General features: G+C 45.1%; 1 protein-coding gene across 2 annotated transcripts; it reads left to right on the plus strand.

Moving 5' to 3' along the window:
* The first annotated feature begins 1495 nt into the window (after positions 1 to 1495).
* On the plus strand, positions 1496 to 11933 carry RAMAC (RNA guanine-7 methyltransferase activating subunit). Of its 2 annotated transcripts, none has more exons than XM_087704252.1 (4): positions 1496 to 1576; positions 3993 to 4140; positions 7728 to 7904; positions 11360 to 11933. In XM_087704252.1, exons 2-4 carry the CDS (start codon positions 4004 to 4006, stop codon positions 11559 to 11561), a joined length of 516 nt encoding a protein of 171 aa, XP_087560378.1. In that variant the 5' UTR covers positions 1496 to 1576; positions 3993 to 4003; the 3' UTR covers positions 11562 to 11933. The 2 variants fall into 2 exon arrangements, with proteins under 2 accessions (XP_087560378.1, XP_087560380.1); XM_087704254.1 differs by having other exon boundaries at positions 1511 to 1572.
* The last annotated feature ends 398 nt before the right edge of the window (positions 11934 to 12331 follow it).

The raw sequence follows: 12331 nt of genomic DNA on the forward strand, positions 1-12331 counted from the left end.
CCAACAAAAGTGCGTGTAGTCAAGGCGATGGTTTTCCCAGTTGCAACGCATGGCTGTGAAGGCTGGACCATAAGGAAGGCTGAGCAGCCTTTGAACTATGGTGCTGGAGAAGATGGTAGAGGACAGGAAGGCCTGGAGGAATGTTGTCCATGGAGTCATGATGAGTGAGACATGACTTTATTTTTTCAGAAGTCATAGAGTTTGATGGAAATGGAAAATAATATAAACAGATCAAATAAAACTTTTTTTTTTTTAAAAAAGCAGTCTTTTTAATTTTAGCAGCCCAGGACCAATGCCAAAGACTCCGCTTTAGCTTAGAGCTGGTCCTGCTCTTTAGTCAGCCTTCTCAGAGGGCATTGCTGTCCTTTTTCTAATTTTAAGGGGAGCCATAGGACAAACTCCAGACACCAACACTGCACTTCAAAAGAGAGCCGAGGTGGCGCAGTGGGTAGAGCGCAGTACTGCAGGCCACTTCAGCTGACTGCTATCAGTTCAGCGGTTCAAATCTCACCGGCTCAGGGTTGACTCAGCCTTCCATCCTTCCGAGGTGGGTAAAATGAGGACCCGGATTGTTGTTGGGGGCGATATGCTGACTTTGTAAACCGCTTAGAGGGCTGAAAGCCCTATGAAGCGGTATATAAGTCTAACTGCTATTGCTATTGCTAATTCCTGTAACTTTTAGAAAGCTAACTTGCTCAGTTGGGCTGAGGAATCTTACTTCTCAAATGCTTAAATAGAAACCTAATTGCATCGAATTCCTAACTTAACCAGACAGGCTACCTTTCCACACACAAGAAAACAAGCCAGAATTAAAACTAGCCATGCTTCGCATCTTCATGCTAGGTCTTCTAATGTGCCCAGATGGTGCCCCTTTTGCCAACTGGCAGCATAACATTTCCTATTTCTGCATGCTTACAGGGGTGGGGTGGGGGTGGGGATCTCCTGCTTCTTCCCTGGAGCAGAGGGGGCACTTTTCTGAATGGGTATGGGGAGACCCTTCTGGAGGGGGCTGGGATCAAGAACCCACTTCCATCCAGGTTCTCTTTTGGATTCTCCAGTGGGAAGCTCCTTGCCTCCCAGCAAGTCCCAAGAAATCTCTGCCAACCGAATGGCAAATGGGGGAAGAACATGAAATGGTGTAGTTTCCTACCTAAGCAGGGGTTGGACTAAAAGACCTCCAAGGTCCCTTCCAACTATTCTACTTCTCCTACTACTATTACCTCTACTTTTACTCCTACTTAAAATTAAAATTCTATTCTAATTCTTATTTCTCGCTGGAACGGAGGCTTATCCCTAAAGCTTTCCAGGAAAGAAAGCAAAGCAACCAACGAGGCGGCGGCGGTACCACGACCGCTGCCAGCATCCACCCGAATGAACCGCTCGCGTGCGACGGGCCTGCTTTTTATACAGTGCCGAAGCTCCGCCCACCGTCCCGCCTCCAAGCCCGCCTCCAAGAGGGGGGGGCGAAGCGGAACCGGAAGTCCGGGAAGGAACGGGCGGAAGGGAGGGAGGGAGGCGTCGCCCGGCATTGGATTGACGGCGAGGGGGCATCTCTTCCCTTTGCCTCGCTTTGTGGGTAATAAGATGCGATGCTGATGATAATAATAATAATGATAATAGTAATAATTGCTTATTTTAAAGCCTGGGAGGGGGAACCTTTAAAAAAACAGCCTTCCGGGCGTTCACTGGCGTCTCCTCTCTTTTTTTTTCTGGATTGTTTTGATTTTTGCGCCAAGGCGCTAGTCCTCTGGACCTTGCAAGGATTCTGCAGCTCCCAGGAGCGTTTGGAGGGGGAAGGGCAGGGTGGAGCGGGATCTGGCTGAGATCAGATCAGGGTGGCTTTCTTTTTCCCTCCCTCTGATCTTACTATTCCCCCCCCTCCCCCGCGGTGACTCGTTGTGTAATTGTGTGATGATGACAAGCCCGTTGTGTAATTCCTGGATCGACAGCAGCGGCTCCGGGTCTTGGGGAGGGGGAAGCAAAGACAGGAAGGCAACCACTTGCTGCCCCATCTCTTCTTTTGCAGTGGTTTAAAGAGCCCGGTTGCCTCCGATGCTGGCATAAATGATAATAAACTAAGAAGTTCCAGTTTATCCTCAATGTTCCTATTTCTCTGTGGTGGTTCTTTGATATAATATTTGCACTTATTTTTTTTCTACTTTGGATTTGAGCATTCTGGTCAGAGTTGCAAGTTGTGTGTCAATAAGACTTTGTACTGGGTTTGTAAACAGGTGGTTATTTAGGGTTAGCACTTTTAACATTAAGATTTTCTTCTTTCAGAGCATGTATAAGTAGGCAAACAATATAATAACAGCAGTTACACTGATCAGGGGAAGTTTCCAAAAACACCCATGTAGAACTATGCATTCACTATGCTTTCTTTCCAGGGCTGGGTGGGAGTGAATGGCCCAAAGTTTAAGGTTTAAGGTTTAATTTTATTTATAGGCTGCCCGGGCAGCTTACAGAAGGGGAAAGAAAGGAAATAAAAGAAAATAAAAATAAGATAAAGTGATCCAGCTGGCTTTGTCTCCAAGGCAGGAGGACTACAACTCACTGTCAGGCCTGCAGTTATATCCCAGTTCTTCTGGTCTCTAACTTGATGCCTTAACTTCTACCATAGATCAATGCATCCTTTTAAAAATAGAAGATATTTGCTGGATATTTGCAAGGAGAGGGGAGGATGGCTAGACTTCCTGCTCTCTTGTGATCCATTGTAAATATTTCCCCTGCCCTTCTGAGGTTTCATCCTGATCAGATTTACTCAGAAGTGAATGGGCTTCCAGTAAACTCATCCCCAAGGCAACAGAAGTTTCTCCATGGCTATAGTTGAAGGGGAAATGAAGTCTTTTGCATTGGCTCAAAAGCTGCATTTCTTTTGCGTCCGAGTATTCCATTCCATTCCTTCTCTGCTTTGATTCAAACATTTTTTTTTTCTCTTGGGGTTGACGGTTACTTTCAATTATTTTTGTTGGGCAGCTCTGACAATTTGATAATTTGCCTTCTGCAATGTCTCCTGAGATTGTCCTGATATCTCATTGCAGCAATGTGTCTGAAGATGATGTATAAGGATAGTTAAACAATACTTTAGTGTTGGTTTTGCTCTTTTTTTTTAAAACAAAATAGTGTGTTCCATTAGTTACTCTTGCAGAATAAGTACGTGTTTTATGGGATCAACAGTCCTTAAAGGACAGCTATCACTTCATATAGCAATAGCACTTAGACTTCTATACCGCTTCACAGAACTTTACAGTCCTCTCTAAGCGGTTTACAGAATCAGCATATTGCCCCCAATAATCTAGGTCCTCATTTTACTGACCTGGGAAGGATGGAAGGATGAGTCAACCATGAGCCAGTCAGGATTGAACTGCTGGCAGTAGGCAGAGTTAGCTTGCAATAGCACTTATATACCACTTCATAGTGCTTGACATAGCAGTAGCATTTACACTTATATACTGCTTCATAGTGCTTGACATAGCAATAGCAATAGCACTTAGACTTATACACCGCTTCATAGAGCTTTACGTTCCCCTCTAAGCGGTTTACAGAGTCAGCCTCTTGCCCCCAACAATCTGGGTCCTCATTTTACCCACCTTGGAAGGATGGAAGGCCGAGTCTACCTTGAGCTGGTCAGGATCGAACTGCTGGTGGTAGGCAGAGTTAGCTTGCAATAGCCGTAGCACTTAGCCTTATATACCATTTCATAGTGCTTTATATAGCATAGCACTTAGTCTTATATACCTCTTCACAATACTTTTACAGCCCTCTCTAAGCAGTTTACAGAGTTAGCCTCTTGCCCCCAACAATCTGGGTCCTCATTTTACCCACCTCGGAAGGATGGAAGGATGAGTTAATATAGAAAATATTGCTTATGTTGAACTGGTTTTCTATGGCCAGCTTGTCGATAATATCAAATGTAACATATTACACAGGTGTTTTGTTTTCAGGAAATAACAGATGGTGGGATTTATATATATATATTTATTTTTTTCCAGGGAATTCCAGAATGGCTTCCACCACTGACGTGCTTCAGAATTATGAAAGTATGTTTGCTCATCGATACACTACAGAGGATAAGGAATATCAAAAATACCTACAGTGTTCTTCCAATCCACCTCCTATAATTGAAGACTGGGTGAACAGGTCTGTCTGTTAACATTTTCCTTATCTTAAAATTTTTTTGGATGACTGTGGGTGTGTGTGTGTCACAATAATGCAGTGTATGCCATAAAAGCAAAATACCAAACCAAGATAACAGAATGCAGAGCAAGCCATAAAGTCTAAATATAACTAGCTTCTCAGTGGTTAACGCCCATTTATCTTAAATGACTGAATGTGTATGTTTCAGGATTAAAAAGTATTTGTTTTTGTGCACATCATCCTGAAATAGCTTTATACATCAACATGCAAATTCCTTCCACATTTTTCCCCCGATAAAAATGTGGTTATGGGCTTTTACCTATGTTAATGGTTTACAGATGTGGTACGATGAGAATTTATAAAAGTTTATCTGCCCATGTTATTCTGCTTGCTCAAGTGCGTAAAGACAAGAAACCAAATATTATGTCTAAGATTAGAGAGACAATTTCCAGTAATTGAATTGGCTGTCCTACAGTATTTGCTACATCCTGACCTGGGCAATGGGTATAATAACAACTTGATTTATTTATAGTGCCCCTAATATGTTTACCACAATATCTATTGCTTTCCTGTCCCTGTTTATACATTTCAGTTACTTTTTTTTTTTTAATCATTTTATTTGTAAGCTGCTCTCCAAATGCTGTTGTTTTTAAGAGCACGTGGTTTCCATAGGGGAAAATTGAAAAACCTTTATATAAATGGTAATGTGAATAAAACTGTAAACAGCTGTAGATGTTTATGGATGACTCACGGCTTATTTATCCATGCTTTTGAATAAACTAATGTAGTCTAGCTTTGCAAACAGATTCATGGTTTAAGATCGAGGTAGCTAAGTTCATACAATATACGGACATAACCAGACAAGCAATATTAGGCCTATCAGTCTAGTGGCTAAGGCACCAGGTTAGAAAGCAGGTGTTGTGGCCCACCAGCAGCCAGCGGAGCTGACAGTAGACTCAGACAGTGAGAAGGTTGGGGAGGAACCTGGGCCAGCCCTGGAGTCTGGGGAAGGCTCTGATGAGGGCTCTGTGTCAGAGGCAGAGAGGGGGCCAGAGCCGTATGCCAGTTATCAGCTGCCTTCAGAGGCAGACATCAGTGAGGCAGACGAACAGCTGGGGCCTGTTCCCAGTATGTGCATGCACAGATTTGCCAGACGAAGGGAACAGCTAAAGAACAGTGTTTGACTTGGGAGTAAGGCCACAGGTGGACGATGAATAAAGGAAAATATTTGTAGCTCAGGGATGAAATGAGGGGTCTTTGGTGCTCTCTGAGTTTACTTGCTTTCTTGCAGACGTTTCATTACCCTAACTAGGTAACATCATCAGTGCTAGTAAGGAGTGATATTTGCAAGGAGGAGGAGGATTTGGTGGTCTCTGAGCTTGGTGCTTTTCTTGCAGATGTTTCACTATCCAAGCTAGGTAGTATCATCAGTTGCTAGTAAGGAGTGCAGTTTGTTGTTTATATTCTACTGTCTTGTCTGTCTGTTCATCCCACCCACGTACATAGGCAAGATACCAAAATATAAACTGACAGCAAACAACACTCCTTACTAGCAACTGATGATGATAACTAGTTAGGGTAATGAAATGGCTGGAAGAAAACAAGCAAGCTCAGAGAGGACCCCGCAACCAAAATATATTTGAAATGTATTAGCTTAAGGTGAAGGTAAATGTTCCCCTTGCACATATGTGCTAGTTGTTCCCGACTCTAGGGGGCGGTGCTCATCTCCGTTTCAAAGCCGAAGAGCCAGCACTGTCCAAAGACATCTCCATGGTCATGCGACCGGCATGACTCAACGCCAAAGGCGCACGAAACACTGTTACCTTCCCACCAAAAGTGGTTCCTATTTTTCTACTTGCATTTTTTACATGCTTTCGAACTGCTAGGTTGGCAGAAGCTGGGACAAGTAACGGGAGCTCGCTCCGTTACGTGGCGCTATGGATTCGAGCCGCCAAACTGCCGACTTTTCTGATTGACAAGCTCAGCGTCTTAGCCCCTGAGCCCCAGTGTCCCGATGTATTAGCTTACCTTGGAAATGTAATCGCAAAGATGAGTTTACAAGATCGCAACAAGCTAAAAAGAGCTGAGTGACCAGACCATGCTTTAGAAATAACCTAGAGATTACAACTTTGTGGGTCACAAACTGAGATAGTAACCTTGTTTTCTAGGAAAGCCTTTCTATAGCAGTTGTATGAATAGCCCGCCCACAATTGCTGAAATCCTTTCACATTGTTGAAAGCTGCAGAAGATGAAATGTCAAACATGTCACCGACTCCCTGTGACTCGAAGCACAGAAATACATTTTAGATTGTGTGGGGGTTTTTTTTTTTCCTATTCCAGGTCTACATTAAATCCATCAGGCTTTTAGGAGACTGAAATGCTGTGACTACTTGCCAAACCTAGTTTATCTCAGCTAGAACAAAACTGTATATTGTAGATTGGCTGTGTTGTGCCCTGCCAGTGGGGAGCAGAGCTGGCACCAAATTTGGACAGTGAGGAGGTTGGGGAGGAACCTGGGCCAGTCCTGGAGTCTGGAGAAGGCTCTGATGAGGGCTCTGTGTTGGAGGCAGAGATGAGGCCACAGCCCTATGCCAGTTATCGGCTGCCTTCAGAGTCAGACATCAGTGAGGCAGATGAACAGCTGGAGCCTGTTCCCAGTGTCCGCATGCACAGCATTGCCAGCCGAAGGAAACAGCTAAAGAACAGGGGTTGATTTGGGAGTAAAGCCACAGGTGGATGATGAATGGTCCCTCCCAGAGGAAATAAAAGAGGAGCGAAAGGGGAGTGGAGTTTGCAGGAGACAATTACTTCGCTTAATTGGCTTGTGACTCTCCGAGACTTCTTGCCAAGTTCTGCAGATATCCGCCTGTCAGCTCTCCAAGCCAGATAAGGTCTGTGACTGTAAATCTTCCCTTGAAAGACTTTGCTGGATGTGAATGAGCAGAATTCACATTAAAATTAATAAAAGGGTTTTTTGTCGGGACAAGTTTGCTTCATGCTCTTGGGAAGCCTCGGTCAGAAAACACATGACCATGAGGATGCTGCAAAAATCATAACTGTGAAAAATAGTCGTAAGTGACATTTTTCAGTACCGTTGTAACTTTGAATGTTCACTAAATGAACTGTTATAAGTTGAGAACTACCTGTATTTCCCAAAAGCGCTCCCTTTTCAAAGGCTTTACAGCAAGAAATTTAAAATTTCAAAGAAGCAGATTTTCTATTTATAAAGATCTAAAGGGTAAAAAAAGGGTTTAGGAAGATGCAGGTGGCAAACTCTAAATCTGTTGGTGCAATCACCTGCCAATGTTAAGTTGATTTTTTCCTAATAAAAAACCTCCAGAAAGAACAGCTAGTGAGATAGAAAAATGGTGCACTGCGTAATAAAAGCACAATTCACCTTTGGGGCATAGCAGTACGGCATAAAGTGGTCATCTGTTTATAGTTGCTGCCATTTCCAGCAGGGAAGCGATTCTTAAATTAGAAGCAAACAAGTTTGCTTCATGCTCTCCGGAAGCCACAGTCAGAACAGTCGGTAACTTTAATGTCTTAACTTTTACAGACTTTTCATAAGGTCCTTTCTGAATTTTCAGAGACACGAGTTTGCCATCGGTGTCGGAGATCCTCCAGAATTACGAAAATAAGTTTGGCCATCGATTCACCTCTGAAGATGAGGAGTACCAGAAGTATGTTCAACGCCCTGCTGACCCACCTCCCTTAGTAGAAGACTGGCGAAGTAGATCTGGCGGTAACCAGCGATACAGAGATCGGTATTACAGCTGCTTTTTTTCTAGAGGGGAAAAAAAAGTTTTTATTGTATGGATGGGAAAATGTGGACATTGTACAGGGAGGCCTCGTCTTACAAACACAATTGAGCCCAATTGTGCTCAGTGAAATGTTTGTGAAGTAAGTCCCCCCCCCTCCCGTTTTCCAACCTTTTTTGCTGCTTTTCGTTAACTGGATCACTGCATTTGTCAAATTAGTAACACGAGCGTTAAATGAGTCTGCATTCCCCACTGACTTTGCTTGTTGGAAGGGTTGCGACAGAGCATCCTTAGGTATACTACCAGAGGGCTATGATAAAAGGGACCACATATTTAGTTTTTAGCTAAATATTTAGCACAGTGGTTAGAGTGCAGAACTGCAGGCTACTTGGACCTGGGTACTTGAGAGACCGCCTGCTGCCAATTACCTCCCACAGACCCATTAGATCGCACAGGGTCGGCCTCCTCCGGGTTCCGTCCACCAGCCAATGCCATCTGGCTACCACCCGGGGGAGGGCCTTCTCTGTTGCAGCTCCGGCCCTTTGGAATGAACTCCCCGCGGAGATTCGGACCCTCACCTCTCTCCAGGCCTTCCGGAAAGCCGTCAAAACCTGGCTGTGCCGGCAGGCCTGGGGTTGATGAGTTCTACTCCCCTCTTGACTTGTATGGCTGTATGACTTTTGTGTATTTTAATTACGTGTATTGTGTCTGTGTCCCCTTTTTCCCCTTCGGAGTTGTTCGCTGCCCTGAGTCCCTCCCGGAGAAGGGCGGCATACAAATAAACTAAATCTGAATCTGAATCTGATCACCGGCTGCCAGAAGTTTGGCAGTTCGAATCTCACCAGGCTCAAGGTTGACTCAGCCTTCCGAGGTCGGTAAAATGAGGACCCAGATTTGGGGGGGGGGCAATAGGGTGACTCTGTAAACTGCTTAAAGAGGGCTGTAGAAGCACTGTGAAGCGGTATATAAGTCTAAGTGCTATTGCAATCATACGGCGATAGTTGAGACTGATATGAAGAAGTTAGATGTTGGCTTCTTTCTGGTGGTGCCACCGCACTGTGTGGGAGCGTAGATGATGTCAACCAAGACGTGACATGGAGTCTTCAGAACAACTGGTTTCTTGGCTTTGTCTCTCTAGAACAAGGGCGGATAAGGCGTGGCCCTTCAGAAGTTTGATAGTGTTTTTATATCATTTTTGTCTGTTAGCCAGCCTAGCTTTTCTTGTGAAAAGAGCCAAGATCTTGAGAAGACCTTAACAAGTTGGGATCTGCCAATGTGAAGGCATCAACCCTGCCCAGCAACTCCTCCCGAGCTTGTTTGAATTGAACTGCCTTTTCTGCCTGTCTCAGAGGGGAAGAACGTAGAATAATAGGGTTGGAAGGGACCTTGGAGGCCTTCTAGTCCAATCCCCGGCCCAAGGTGGGAGATCCCATAGCATTCCAGAGAAACGACCATCCCGTCTCTTCCTGAGAACTTCCAGTGTTGGAGAATTCACAGCTTCTGGAGTCAAGTTGTGCCAATTGTTCCAACTGTCAGGAAGTTTCTCCTTAGTTCTAGCTTGAATCTCTCTTTGATGATCTTCCACACCTTATTTCTTGCCCTACTTCTCAAGTGCTTTGGAGAATCAGTTGGCTGCCTCTTCTTTGTGGCAGCCCTTCAAGTTCTGGGAGACTGCTATCATATCACCCCTAGTCCTTCTCTTTGTTAGACTGGAATATCCCTAGTTCCCCCAATTGATCATCATATGATTCAGGGGCTGCCCCAAAGAAGAGGGAGTCAAGCTATTCTCCAAAGCACCTGAGGGTAGAACAAGAAGCATCGGGTGGAAAGTAATCAAGGAGAGATCCTTCCTTCTCTCCTCCCTTCCTTCTCTCCTTCCTTCCCTTCTCCTCTCCTTCCTTCTTTCTCTCCTTCTCTCCTTGCTTCCTCCCTCCCTCCCTTTCTTCTATGCTTCCTTCCTTCCCACCTTTCTTCCTTCTCTCCTTCCTTCCTTCTTTCCTTCCTTCCCTTCTCCTCTCCTTCCTTCTCTCCTTCTCTCCTTGCTTCCTCCCTCCCTCCCTTTCTTCTATGCTTCCTTCCTTCCCACCTTTCTTCCTTCTCTCCTTCCTTCCTTCTTTCCTTCCTGCCCACCTTCTTTCCTTCCCACTTTCCTTCCTTCCAGTATCTCAGGGGCTGCCATAAAGAAGAGGGAGTCAAGCTATTCTCCAAAGCACCTGAGGGCAGGACAAGAAGCAATGGGTGGAAACTAATCAAGGAGAGAAGCAACTTAGAACTGAGGAGAAATTTCCTGACAGTGAGAACAATTAACCAGTGGAACAACTTGCCTCCAGAAGTTGTGAATGTTCCAACACTGGATGTTTTGAAGTAGATGTTGGATAACCATTTGTCTGAAGCAGTGCAGCTTTTCCTGCCTAAGCAGGGGGTTGGACTAGAAGACCTCCAAGGTCCCTTCTAACTCTGCTATTCTATTTTGTTGTATTGTGTTATGGTTTAGCCCCCAAGATTCCTCATCAGAACCAGGAAAAGATGTTTTGCCCCACCACTCCTTGTGCCAATGTTTACTTTACTGTCCCTTTCCCTTTTTAATTGAGGTCTTTTCTGGATGTCTTTTTTTGGGGGGGTGGGGACGCCGTGGCTCAGTGGCTGAGCTTGTTGATCAGAAAGATTGGTTTGAATCCCTAGCGCCGCGTAACAGAGTGAGCTCCCGTTACTTGACCCAGCTTCTGCCAATCTAGCAGTTCAAAAGCATGTAAAAAATGCAAGGAGAAAAATAGGGACCACCTTTGGTGGGAAGGGAACAGCGTTCCGTGCGCCTTTGGCATTGAGTCATGCCGGCCACATGACCATGGAGACGTCTTTGGACAGCGCTGGCTCTTCGGCTTTGAAACGGAGATGTGCACCGTCCGCTAGAGTCGGGAATGACTAGCACATCTGTACGAGGGGAACCTTTACCTTTCTCCAGGGTTAAAACAGGGCTTACTTCAATCAGGGTTTTTTTTAAAAAAAAAAATGCTTAGGGCTTGGAAAGAGCAGATCTCCCCAAAACAGGCCCATTTTTTGTCCAAAAAAAGGGCAGGCGTAGCCTTTAGGAGGCTTATAGAGTGCACCTAGGAGTTGGGGGGGCAAAAACAAGCGTTTTTCACTCATTTCTGTCCTCCCCAGCCCCCAGGAGCTCTTTGAAAGCCTTCTAAAGGCTATCCGTGACCATTTTTGCAAAGGGGGCGGGGTTTCGGGAAGCCAAAAATGCTGTATTCTGTGTATAAGACACACCCAGATTTTCACCCTTTTTGAGGGAGAAAAGAGTGCGTCTTATACTCTGAAAAATATGGTATATATCACCCACACTCTGTAGAATCCCCACTCCCATTTTCCCACAGTGGTAAATATGGCAGGCCTGAAGTCCCAAAGGTAAATATGGCTTCCAGCTCTGACATCACCGTGCCGTGTTTCCCTTTTTGCAGATTCAGAGATAGCCGTCAATTCCGAAACAGGGGACCCCGATACGACCACTCGGGGGGCTACAGATCTGAGCAGTGGCACGAAAAAGGCTACGGCAGTAACTACCAGCAGCACCATCACGGACAGCCGTCCTACCCTCAACATGGCTGGCCGCAGCGCGGCTACGGGTCCTATTTCCAGGAGCCGCGGTACGGCCGTTACTAGCACGCCAGCCTGCCTTGGCCCTTCCGGTGTAACCGAGCGCAGCCGCGGGGCTCTCTAAAGGCAGCCTTCATTTTATTACATTGCAAACGTTCATACCTTGTGCAGAAATCTTTTGTGTGTTTATAGGCAACACGTTTAACCCAGAAGACAGGAGACGGTGACGTTACAGGAGAACAGCTAAGCTGCGAGTCCGTTACTCCGCTGTTTTTTTTTTTAATCTTTGACGCCTGTAATTTGCTAAGAAGAAAACGGGGCCATTGGGAGAATCCGACTTTGGCCTAGGGGAGCTGATCTTTCTTCCTGACTCGTGCAGTTTTGTTCCCAATGACGAACACCGTGATGAATATCAGTAATATGTCATGATGGGGGGGGGGGGAAATACTCGGTTGCATTTGTGGTTTTTATTTTCTTTATGCTCCGGCTTGTTCCTGTGTTTATCCGTGCAAGGCGATTACCCTTCCAGTTTTAATTTGCAAGCGATTTAAGCAAAAATGTCACACAAACAGGGAGATGGTTGTAAAACGTGCAGCATCGAAAGCCTGCTTTGTTTTTTTTTGCATTAAAGTAAAATTTGTTATAATTCCATGGCGTCCCGTTGTATCTGTGTTCGAATTTCAGCCAAACTGGGGTGATTCTCATACATGGAATAAGACACAAAAAAAGGGCTGGATTTTTTTTCTTTTTAATTCGACATGCAACCTTTTGTTAGAGAGCCAAGGTGCCGCAGTGGTTAAATGCAGCACTGCAGGCTACTTCAGCTGACTGCAGTT

Source organism: Thamnophis sirtalis, unplaced genomic scaffold (genome assembly GCF_051295495.1).
Source record: "Thamnophis sirtalis isolate CommonGarterSnake01/CBP01778 unplaced genomic scaffold, rThaSir2_p1.2 scaffold_2, whole genome shotgun sequence".
In the NCBI taxonomy this organism is placed as follows: domain Eukaryota; kingdom Metazoa; phylum Chordata; class Lepidosauria; order Squamata; family Natricidae; genus Thamnophis; species Thamnophis sirtalis.